The sequence below is a fragment of the Tursiops truncatus genome, chromosome 16 (genome assembly GCF_011762595.2).
Source record: "Tursiops truncatus isolate mTurTru1 chromosome 16, mTurTru1.mat.Y, whole genome shotgun sequence".
In the NCBI taxonomy this organism is placed as follows: domain Eukaryota; kingdom Metazoa; phylum Chordata; class Mammalia; order Artiodactyla; family Delphinidae; genus Tursiops; species Tursiops truncatus.
The window spans coordinates 12,387,858-12,400,377 of record NC_047049.1 but is presented as its reverse complement, the minus strand read 5'-3'; the positions used below and the strand labels follow the sequence as shown (position 1 = coordinate 12,400,377).

Genomic DNA, 12,520 nt, shown 5'->3' with positions numbered 1-12,520 from the left:
ACCAGGCTAAAGTTTGAGAACCACTGACCTAAGCAATACTTTAGGCTACTAAGCAACTTTCTCCAACATCACATCTTGTTTTGGTTGTTCCCAACCACTTGTTTCCACTACTTTAACATCTAGGTGTCCCAGCAAAGTCAGAGAAAATCAAATGACTCAATTCACTGGCTTTACTAAATGCTCCTTTTCAAACTCAGCTGTGTGGGCTCTCAGTTCTGCCCTTGAAAGTTCCCACACTCCTTTAAGAAGTTGTTGCATGTCTTTTTCATTTTTTCAAATACCCTCAACCCTACCTCCTTCCTTTTCAGCAGATTATAACTCTACCCCTACTTCATGAGAGGCTGAGGTGGTGGGAGAGAGGGAAGAGGATAACCAAGGGTACGTATGTACTTTCTATAATCTTCCTCTCACCCGCTTCTCACTTACTCTGTTCTTCCATCCTTATTGTCTCCAAGAAAGAATCATCTCTCTTCCCAAGACTTATCCCACCTCCTGTGCTCATCATAATTCCACCTGCTTACATGTTATCCAGAACCCTTCTCTTTAAATTTTCTCCTCTCTCTCTCTTTTCTCGATCTTTCTCTCATCCTATAAATAAGCTTGTCCTCCCCAATCTGGACCAGGGGCTGGATGAGACGACACAGCTCACCTCCCTCAAACTGATTTCTTCTTATGTCTGTACTTCATCTCTCTCGAAAGCAGTATATCAGTTGTCCCGTGTCATCTCCCATTCTTCTCTATTCCTTCTGTCCTCATCATGCCTCTGAAACTGCTCCCTCTACAGTCATAAATGATACCATTTGTCCTCCCATCATCTCTTATGTCAACTACATCCTCATTCTTAAAACTATCTCCCCAAATGTCTATCTTAACTCTCCTTTGATGCCCCTTATCTCCTCCTGTTGTCCCCTAATTATAGCAGTCCTCAAGGTTCTGTGATTGACCCCCTTTTCTTCTTACTCTTCCCTCTCCTCAGTATTATACTCGATCCTAGGCCTTCAATTATTTCTTATAAGCTGCTTTGTATCTCTAAATAATTCAAAACACCTGACCTCTCCCCCGTACTAAGACCTGTGTCTCCAGCTGCTTGCTAGTCATCTTCATGTTGAAGGCCTTGCAGAGGCAGGGTCTTCCATGTTTATCATGTGGAAAAGCAAGCTCATCAATTCCTGCCCCGACTCTCCTTCAGGGGTGACCCCTAGTCACCCCGGAGAGAATCCTCCGTTATATTCAACGCCTCCGATCCCTGGCTCTTATTTTCACTCTGCTTTTGTAGTGTTTCTCATGTCTCCCTTCTGTGCTTCCTCAGGGCCTCATCACCTCTTGTTTGTAAGGTTTCAACCCTCGTCAAACCAGTCTTGTGTTTTCCTAAAGCAGATCCCATGTCATTACCCTGCTCCAAACACTATCACTTCTTTCCTCGTTTTGAATAGCACCCAAATCCCTTCACAACAGGGTCCCCAAATGCTTTCTCAGCCCCATCTTGGGCAAGGCTGTACTTCCCATGCTCTGGCCACATCTACCAGTCTCTTCATACTCCCTGTGCCTCTGGATGTGTTTCTCTTTGAAAAATCTTAACCACCCTTGTAAGTCTCATGTCGAATGTTACCTTCTCTATCTCTGCAGGTTCCCTCATGCCTATACACCCGCTGACCCCACAGCACCCTCTCCGATGCCCAGTACCTAACCGTTCCCTGCTTGCTGCCGTGCCTGCACGCCACGTCTCTCTCCAGCACTTTCAACTCAGCAACCTAACAGCATCCATTCTCCAGCCTGTCCTGCTTATTCCACATAATAGGTCTGCTTGTTTCCCTCTAATTATTTAGGCTTCCTGAGATTATTTAGGACCTGGGTGCTGTACACCTTTACTCCAGGCCCTAGGATAATGCAGATCTCTTTTTACCACCAATGCCCAGGAACTAAACCAGCAGTCTGCTTATTTAGCGAGGCATTTCGCTGCAGCAACTGGCTAACTTAACTCCCTTTGGTTGCCACAGAGCCACAGCTTACGGTTAATGTCACAAAGTGGAAAACAAGAACATTCCCCTTTTCTGGAAACTTATATGAACTGCTGGGCCGATAGGTATAATTTCCACTTAAAAATAAATTAGCTAAAATTACAAATCTCTCTCTCCACCATCAACTAACTCCCATTCCCCCAGCCATTCCAAGCAGCATCTAATATAGTGGAAAGAGTGCTGGACCAGGAGTCAGAGGACACAGTCACAGCGCCAGGCAAAGGAGGTACTTAACTCATAAGGCTCCGTTTCTTTAAAGAAAATGAGAGAATCAGCTTGGATGACCAAAATTCTCTCCTAGAAATAAAATCCGAGAATTCCACTTACATGGTCAACTTTGATTTTAGCTCTTTTAAAAGTTTTTTTTTTATTTCAACGAAGTTTCACTACACATGACTGTTTCTTTTTTCCCTCCCTTTTCTTTTTTCTTTCTTTCTTTTTTTTTTAGCAATTTATTTAAGTAAAATATAATAGTTCTTTTTGGCTCTGAAAAATTTCTGGTTCCATAGGCACACCCAAACTCTCTGCTTCTATAAGAAGATACTAACATTCCAAATATTTTCAAAATGCTCATGTTAAAACAAACAAACAAAAAAAACCCTGAGGTAAAACATTTCCATCACCTTAAGACTAAAAGTTAGTAATAGTTTACAAAGAACATGGTTGCTGAGGTCAGACCTGGGTTCAAATTATAGCTCCTCTACTTACTGGCCAAGAAACCCTGGGTTTTGTCCCTAAACCTCTATAAGGTTGCAGTTATCTCACCTGTAAAATGAGAATAATGCCACATTCTTTGCAAAGTTATGGTAAAGGTTTAAAAAAAAAAAAAAAGTAAAATACCTAGCAAAGTTTTTAGATCATAGAACTCATTCAATAAATAAGCTATTTATATTATATCTATCAGGATACCATTAAAACAAAAAGAAGGTTCAGCTCTATATTACTACAGACCTCATTATAGTTTGTCAAGGGCTCAGACCCAAGTATAAGACCCATGATTTCAACTTTAAGTCAGTAAGTAGTCTCATGAAATAAGATTTGAGTATTAAAGCTTTCTAAAAGTCTTAAGTTGGACCCCAGAGTAACCTTTATTGGAATTATCTAGGGCATCTTTCATACCACAGGAGTGGCAGGGGGCACAGAAGCACTGCTGATACTCTGCAGGTCCTCAGCATGCTCCTAAGAGGCCTTCTGGCAGGAATCGAAATTTAGCTTCAGATATACCTCAGTACAGACAAACTTAGGGATGGCAACTTGGTCCCAGGTGGAAAATCATCTAAGCCCAGTATCTGACAGGTTCCCATGAGGCAATAAGTAAGCTCTTATTAACAGTTTTGTTGCAGACGTCAAGGCAGTACTATAAATATCTAAGAAATTTATGGGTATTAGGTTTAACACTAAGGAGTAACCATCCATATGTGTGTAGTAAAGTCTCTTTTAACATACCGATTAAAGCTCTTTAAGTCAAACTGTAACAATATATTTCTAGAGAAATTTTGCTATTAAATATTTATTCAGATAACATATTTAATTTTCAAACCTTAATACAAATGAAGTGTCCACTCAAGTTTGTTGTTCTATGATTAGACCTAAATACCTAGGGGAAAAAATTAGGTAATCTCTCCATAAAGGAGGAAGAAAAAAAAGAACTAAGAATTAAGTGCTACTACTTTTACATAAAAATCACGCCTACCTAAATTATTTGAATCAGGTAAGTAAAAAACTAAGTTGGACTGTTACTTCAGAAAAATCTAGATTTGGGACTATTCTACTTTTCAACCTGCTCTGTTTTCTTAGACAAATCATGCTAGGCTTCAGTTTCTTCATCTGTATTGTGAGAATAATACTGGCCATACTACCCACCCAACGGGGATCACATAAGGATGACGAGAGAATGGTTTGTACCTGATCCCAGGGGAACAACATGGCACCTCTCTACACCCCACCATCCACCCTACCCACCCAACACCCACCTACTCAAGGCAACCAGCCTGTGATCTTTGTATTGGCGCTCCGTGTAAGATTCTAGTAAGAAAGAGTATTCTGCTAAAAAAATAAGTTTGAAAAAAGCCGTACTATACAATAGCAGCTTCCTCTCATAAACAACCAAAAATTATCAAAGACATTGTGCAGTTACTCTCAAAAATTTTAAAAGTACCTCTGGTTTTTCTTGCCAAAAAGTATCCATTAAGTATACATAAAACTACTTTCAAAAATGACTGCTGACTAATCAAACTGATTCAACTAAAGAATACTTGAGACATTTATAATGAAATTAATGAGTAAAATTTATTCTAAAGAAATTCCCACACAGACACAAAATAATTGTTATGATTACAGAATTATTGATAAGTGCCAGAACTGCTGCCATTAACACAATTATAGCTGTATTTAATACAAAGAACACTTTAAAACAGCTTTGGATATTAGGAAGATTACATTTAAAAAATATAAGTCTCTCTGCACTGTCAGGGAAGCAGGTGACAGCAGTGTTGTAAATACACATCGTTGGTTGAGCAACAGTTTTGGCTTGGCAGTGGAGAAAGAAAGAAAGAGAGAGAGAGAGAGAGAGCAGAGGAGAGAGAGAGAGAAGGAAGGAAGGAAGAAAAAGAGAAAGAAAGAAAGAGAAAAAGAAAAGAAGGAAAAGGTTAAAAAAGAAAAAGGACTACACGATAGATGTAAGAAGTTTGTTTTGTATTACCATTCTTGAGAGTTGAGTGATTGAGCGAAAAGAGACTAAAAAGGGTCTCTGAGATATGGTAACAGATCAGCCTCTGCTCCAGAGAAGTAAAATAATGGACTATAAATCCATGCTAGTTTTGTCCATACTGCATCACGGATTTTCATGATCCTCTCTAGATTTCTCGGGCAGTGCTATTATCTGCTGAACTTACATTTATTCTTAGCATTTATCTTGGTGCCCCCCGTGTGGACATTCTTTAATGTCTATTTACTCTGTTGGATTCACAGTAGAGACTTTAGCATGACAGCAAAAGGGTCGCATGTGAAACAGTGATCCCAAACCAAAGAATGAGCGTGAACCTGCTGGCATGCAGTTAAGCTGAACTACCAAGAGAATATGAGATAATCTGGCTTCACCAAATCCTTCCTTTCCTCTTATGCTTGCACTTATTTATAGAATATTAAGTGCTGGCAACATCCTGGGTAGATACAAGCCTGGCTAGCATCAGTTTCCTTGTTTAGGTGATGCCATGACTTTCTTGGGCAGATGCCATTCATACAGAGGAATGCCTACCATTAGGAAAAGCCAAACTTATAAAACAGATCAACAGGTGATTATAAAAGGGTTTAGAGCGGTCTTCCCCTAAACAGAAATTCCTTTTTAAAATGGTGTTTGACTTATAATTCTTTCTAGAATTCGTCTAATGTACAATGCGAAACAGAACACTAGTTCCTAAAACTGAGTTGTTTAAAAGATTTTGCACATGAAATCCTAGTATCCTTGATTAAAGCTACTCTTCACAAATTCCAAATTTTAGACACAGAATAAGTTGGCCTTATCTTCCAAGTATCAAGAAGGTACAATTTCATATATGTAGGGAAATAAAAATATTCTAATACAGATAGATTGTAAAAAAATGCCTTCAAAACTTCTACTTTTTAGAAAGGCTAAAATCTGAATTTCATAGCTTTAACTTCACTAAGAAACAATTCAGACATTCTAAAGTCAATACAGTTATGAGAAAACACAACAAATACTGTAAATAGTTGAAGATCAAAGACCACCTAAGTCACAAATAAAACTTTAAAAAATATTTCCTATGAGAACCAACATTTAACCATTTCTTCCTTCAAAAGAACAATCCAGTCAGAGGTTGGGACTCTAAAGCAGGCGGGCCAGAGATGGCCCGTGGACCGCTGCCATCAGCATAAGCCTCCTCCCTCAGGCTTTGGAACAGGTTTGGTACAGTCAAGAGCATCCTCCTCGCAAGATCCCTCCTCCCGGCCCACCAGAATCACAGGAGTCAAGAGCACAGCAATCACACTTTAAAATGCTCACCAGCCCCTTGGGCAGTGAAGCTGGAGAACTGAGAATGGCGCAATAAAGCCTGGGTTTCAGTTTCACCTCTACCAGTGCTCTTTCTTTGTCAGAAATTTAGCATTTCCGCACCTGCTTGAACATTTGGAAAAAGGAGATTGCTCAACAGCTCTAATTATTTGCAGTAGCAGGTGATCCTGGTTCTAATTCCGCAGTGTTCTAGGGATTAGGTGACAGGAATTCTTGGCAAACTTGGAATCAAAAGGTTCGCATGTAAAACTCTGTTGTGTCAGTTTCTTAATGCATGTGCCCTCAAGGAGGCAATTCCACCCAATGACGGGTTTAAAAATCAGAGGTTTTTCATAAGAAATACTGATTAACCAGAAAATGGTAATCACCTCTATACACAGTAGTATACAGCAATGATCCTGTCTATACATGCAGGATACAATATCCTTGGGCTTCAACCAGCAGGCCTCTGTGCCTCTGTCCCTATGGCCCAGAGCTCAATTTTCATGCTCCTGGAGTCTGTCAACATTCCCCTAAGTGAATGTATAAGTTATTCATTCATTCAAGCCTCTACTAAATATTAACGCCATCTCTAGCCTGACAACTCCCAAGCATGCATCTCAAGCTCAGACTCTCCTGAAGCTCCCGCCTCGTTTCACCAACAGTCTACTCTATTCCTGCTTGCTATTACCCATGCCCCAGAATTAACTCTGGATTAGGCCCCACTCTAAACCTCCCCTCCAAAGCTTTCCCATTTTTGTAATTCACATGACTATTCACACCACTGCTTAAGTAAAACCCTGAATGGTTCTCTCCCTGCCCTCATAATCCTAAATCTCCCCACCACCTCATAAGCAATCAGGAGGCAAATACTGTTGATCCTACTTCTACAGTGTACCTCAATTCTACCCACTTTTCTATCTTCAGCAGCACCATTCTTGTTCAAGCTGCCATCATCTCATGCCTGGAAGAGTCTCTTAACTGTCCTCTTCTCATCTGCTTTTGTTGCCCCAAGGTCCATCTTCCACATAAGATGCAATCTTTTCAAACGTAACTTAGATCACATCACTCCCTTAACTTAAAACCCTCGAATGTCTCTCAATTGCACTGTGACTAAAACCCAATTCCTTACCTTGTCCTCTAAGGTCCTACAGAGTTTGGTCCCTGCCTGCCTGCCTCTCCAATCTTACCTTGGGCCACCCACCCTCCTCCTCACTGACCCCGTCCAGCCAGGCTGACCTTCTTACGTCTACTCAAATGTTCTATGATGACTCTTCCACCCCTAGGATCTTTACCCAGGTTATCACCTCTACACTAGCATTCCTTATACAGATGGTTCCTTCCTATCCTACGGTCTTAGTGAGACGGCACCCTCTAAGAAAGGACTTCCCTGACCACTCAGCTAAAGTGGGGTTTCCATTTTAATTTCTTCACTATACCCTGTTCATTTCTTTCTTAACAGCTTTTTTAACGATTTGTAACTATATATTTACTTGTTTATCTAGCATCTTGCACACATTAACTTCTTCACTGAACGAATTAATGAGGAGAAACACCTTAGGCAAGGTTAATTACAAACATTTCCCACTGGCTAATGTAAGATGCAATAAAAAAGATCTTACCTTTTCAATTTTTTTCCTTTTAACAGGGGGGTCAAACCTATCGTTGACTCCAAAATACTGAGTAAGCTCCTTCAACTGGGTTTCACTTGAGGACTGTTCACTGTAAGAAGAGAGACAATAACTCATGTTTTACAAAATGTACTCACTTCTACATTTACTGTTTTTAATTGGTTACTACAATTATATTACATCTACTAGTTCTTACATTTCAGAGGTTAAGTAGTTCAACTATTTGTACAAGTTCTACAATACTATCTAGGACAGACAGATATTTTAAATTCCACCTACCTTTGAGATTCTTCTTCATTCTTCAATTTACCTGAAAAAGAATTCACAGTGTCAATACCAAGTATTCGGTTATTTCAAAATTATGGTTATTAAAAATTGTTGAGGGTTTCCCTGGTGGCGCAGTGGTTGAGAGTCCGCCTGCCAATGCAGGGGACACGGGTTTGTGCCCCGGTCCGGGAGGATCCCACATGCCACGGAGCGGTTGCGCCCGTGAGCCATGGCCGCTAAGGCTGCGCGTCTGGAGCCTGTTGCTCCGCGACGGGAGAGGCCACAGCAGTGAGAGGCCCGCATACCGCAAAAACAAAAAACAAAAAACAAAAAAAAAATTGTTTAGCTCAATTGGTCACAATTTAATATTAGCACTATTGACAATTAACCTAAATTAAAACACCTTTTCTGGAGCGTTTTCTTTTTTTCTTTCTGGATCTTGAAGTTGAGATTTTCTGTTCAGAATGTTTTGTATGCAGTTCTTGAAATTTCTACATAAAAGTAAAAAAAAAAGAAAGAGAAGCAAATATGCTTTGAAGCAAAGCATACATCTGAAAAATAACATGTTAAGTAATAAAAAACTATAACATTTATAAAAATACAAATTTAATGAAACTAGTTCAGTTCTTCTTGAGATACTCTATTGTCTGAGACTTTCACAACCTGAGTTTTTATCTTCATTTATTTCCAAATAAGTCAATCTGATAATCTGAGGGTAAAAGTCAATGGCTCATAGACAACAAAGAGATTAAGACTGTATTATGTTAGGCCAAGTAGCTAATCCTACTAACTGTTTTTTTCCTTCCTCTTTTTATGAAAAACAAAACAAAAATGAACATAAGTATCTGAGTGGCCAGTGAATTGCCCACAGACCCACAGAGTAATAAAATTATTCTGAGTCAATCTTCCGTACCTATTTACCTCCCAAGAACATATACATTCTGACCACAGCAGAGACACACACAGGAACATGCACAAACACACAGGTACAGGCTTTAATAAGAACACGTCAGAGAAAACCTACATTCCACATATTTAAGGGAATTCCAGAGGGACACTCTTCATATGCATTTACATTTGCCTCTGCTTCAGTTTTTGGTCCATCTGTAGGGATATCTGAGACCTCTGTGTTTGTAATGGTCCCATCTTCTTTACCTTCTTCTAAGTTAAGTTCAGAGCTCTCTACTGTGGCTTCATCATCAGAATTCAACTCAACATCACTTTCATTTAGGCCAGGAGGTAGCAGCCCACTCCACATCTTTTCTGCTAAAGGGAAAAAAATGAATTAAGACATATAAAGTAGACATGGAAAGAATTTTAAAACCATTAAAAGATACCCCAGCAACCTAATAATTATACCAAGGGTTTGGGAACAGTCTATCTAAACTTTTTTTTTTAATTGGTATAAAGTGGGATGTATCCGCCATATTAAGATAATTTAAATATTTTGCTTGTATAAATTTTTTGTTTTTTTGGCGGTATGTGGGCCTCTCACTGTTGTGGCCTCTCCGGTTGCGGAGCACAGGCTCCGGACGCGCAGGCTCAGCGGCCATGGCTCACGGGCCCAGCCGCTCCGCGGCATGTGGGATCTTCCCGGACCGGGGCACGAACCCGTGTCCCCTGCATCGGCAGGCGGACTCTCAACCACTGTGCCACCAGGGAAGCCCTGCGTATATAAAATTTTCTCTTTTTTATTTTTTTTTTGTGGTACGTGGGCCTCTCACTATCGTGGCCTCTCCCGTTGCGGAGCACAGGCTCCGGACGCGCAGGCTCAGCGGCCATGGCTCACGGGCCCAGCCGCTCTGCGGCATGAGGGATCTTCCCGGACCGGGGCACGAACCCGTGTCCCCTGCATCGGCAGGCGGACTCTCAACCACTGCGCCACCAGGGAAGCCCTGTGTGTATAAATTTTTAAAAAGTGTATTTTCAGCAAGTTTGTTACAAGACACACCTACAGATGAATGACTTAATGACAACAGAACCTCGATTCTCTAATATATGGATAATCTTGTCCAAAGAAAAGAGGAAATTCAGTAAAAGCATTCACTGCTCAAGAATGTTAAGAGCCTAACAATATACACTGCAGGCAACTTAAGAATTATAATACTATATTTCAAGCTGTAACAGTTAGAGAAGAAAATAAAATTGGATGTTTCGCCTGTATTTGAACGCACGAAACTTCAGGGGACTACAGAGTAGGAAACGTATTACTCAAAGGAAAAATTTTAAGCTATGCAGGTAGTTTGAGAAAAGTATGGTGGTAAAAAGGATGTCCTAGTTTTACATTTTATACTGCTTGCTAAAGTAATACTAAATGGAGTACAATCCTAACAATTTAACAAAAACATACAGCTTTTTAAAATAATACTGTATTTGGGAAAAAAGTTAAAGTTCAGGGTAATTCTTATCATTAGTTATACAGCCCATTGGTAGAGAGAACCATTAACTACTGTTAAGTCTAATAAAAATGATTTTTAAAAACTGAGGTTGTAATCATTTGCTAAAATTATAATTGAGTACATTTTCGCTATTAATCTCCACGACACAGTCTATTTTAGCATACATAAGGAGCCAAAACCAGTTCACTCAAAAGAGGCCTAGAATACAGAAGTTGGCTGTACTGCTCAAGATTTACGATCAACTTAAAGGAATAAAATAGAAAGATGGAAATCTTTTTTGCTAACCTTTCTGCGCCCTATTGCGTTAACCTAGTAAGAAAACCACCAGCATTGTCTCTGAGACAAAGTATCACGGGATTTTGCATTACTCTGAATAATGGATGCCTGATAACTTTTAAGGACCTCCTCCCAAGTCCAAAGAATCAGGTCTCACTTTTCAGTCTGGGTCCAGCCTCATAGTTTCTGGCTCTCTGAAACACCCTCACCAAAACATTCTCTTGGCTTTTTAAGAGGAAGGGTTCTAACATCTAATTACTCCAACTGTAATCCTGACTCCACCATATATTAGTGGTATGAGGAAATCATTTTTAACACCTCTGACCCTCAGTTTTTTCATCTGTTTTACAGGAATAACTATATTGCACACAGGGTTATTCTGAGGATGAAACAAGATAAGCTACTGAAACACTCAACACAGTGTTTAGGAGGTTCTGGGGACTTGATCAATGCTAAGTTCTTTTTGCCATCATTATTATTACTTCTGTGGCCAGGTACTGCATTTTTATCATTTCTATCATGGGTGGCAGCATCCATGAGGTAGCTTTGAAGTTTCTAATGTTTAAGGTGCATTCACTTAGCAATTGATGCAAGTCAGTTACTTCCTTGATTTCCACAGTCTGACTGAAGTTTCAATTAAAAATGTTGATGTCTTTTTCCGAATGGAGCAATAAAACCAGAAGCAAATTACCAGGAAGATAAATGGAACCTAAGCTTCAAGGCTCTTCTTTTTCACAGGTCCTTCCAAAGCACTATACCTGATTTTCTATATTTTAAATCTGTATTCCTTTTTTTAAAGAGGAGACCTCAAATTACATAAGCTCCAAGCCCGATAAAACCTGGATCCATCCCTAAATCTGGCCTGAGGATTTTAAAAGTTGGAATGGAGGTTATGTTGAGATATTCTGTTAGCACAAAGGACATAGTGTAAAACATGCCAGTATTGAAGAACAGGTGTTGTGCTATTAATAAAAATATTTCTACTGTTTTGAGAAGCAGGGGGAGGGGAGTGATAATAAGCTCCATCATGGCTTTGCCACTGACATAATATACCTTCAGGCTCACTATCCCACTTCAGGACTCAAGGACAGTAACAAGTTTCAGAGTTAGCTTTCTTAGCACCAACTGGGGTTCTACGTTCGAAGCCACTGTTTCTCCTCCCTGTCCATAGCATCTTTTACATGCCCACTGTGTGCCAGGCACTCTTCAAGACATAGGAACAGCAGTATACAAAACAGGCAAAAATGCCTAACCTCATGGAACCAACATTCTATACAAATGGCAAGCTTCTGTCCATCAGCCAAGTACCACTCAGCCCAGACTTCAGCTGTGACCGCTCAGATGGGCACAGTTCCTTCACTGGGCCACTGCTTCAGTATCTCCACAGGGTGACTCTGTGCTCTGGGCACCCAAATGGGTTTCACCTTGGGAAGCAGTGCCAGTTGCCATGGACAGGGCATGCCTTTCCTCATCAGCCCTCAATCATTTTTGATCACTTTTGGACTTTCTCAAAATCATCTATTTTTAGTAAGTTCTTGTTGATGTGGCATTAAGAACTGTCCTCAGGATGCCACTGACTGGTATGATAGTTTCTTGTGTGTGCCCACAGGGGAAAAAAATTAAAATAACTTTTAAAAAGTGGACTCTATGTCCAAATCCATAAAGCAAGGCAAAGTTCAAATAAGGTGTGTTTCTGAACTTAATTCCTAAATATCTGTAAAGTGAAGTGCCCTTCTCCTCTGACCATAAAACACATACACACACACAAATACCAGGGCAACTTGGTGGCCACGGACAAACACAGATCATTCACTGAGGAGCGTGCAAAGTGCCCCCCTCAACAGCAGCTTGGCTGCAAGTCAGCCAATATGGAGTGGCTGCTTCGTGACTTGTTTTAGGCTTAGGTTCCAAAACACTGTC

At 40.2% G+C, this 12,520-nt stretch overlaps 1 protein-coding gene across 9 annotated transcripts in view; it reads right to left on the bottom strand.

Annotated features, from left to right (window-relative positions):
• The window catches only part of FAM204A (family with sequence similarity 204 member A), a 98,068-nt gene that overhangs the window by 82,515 nt on the left and 3,033 nt on the right, over positions 1-12,520 (bottom strand). For 6 of the 9 annotated variants that reach the window (XM_073793908.1, XM_019940083.3, XM_073793913.1 and 3 more), the window contains exons 2-5: positions 8,950-9,191; positions 8,329-8,416; positions 7,938-7,968; positions 7,650-7,749 (exon numbers count right to left, since the gene is read on the bottom strand). In XM_073793908.1, the coding sequence (XP_073650009.1) occupies positions 7,650-7,749; positions 7,938-7,968; positions 8,329-8,416; positions 8,950-9,183 (453 nt within the window). In that variant the 5' untranslated portion in view covers positions 9,184-9,191. The remainder of the gene's footprint in view (positions 1-7,649; positions 7,750-7,937; positions 7,969-8,328; positions 8,417-8,949; positions 9,192-12,520) is intronic. The other 3 variants (XM_073793909.1, XM_073793911.1, XM_073793912.1) reach the window with 2 other exon arrangements.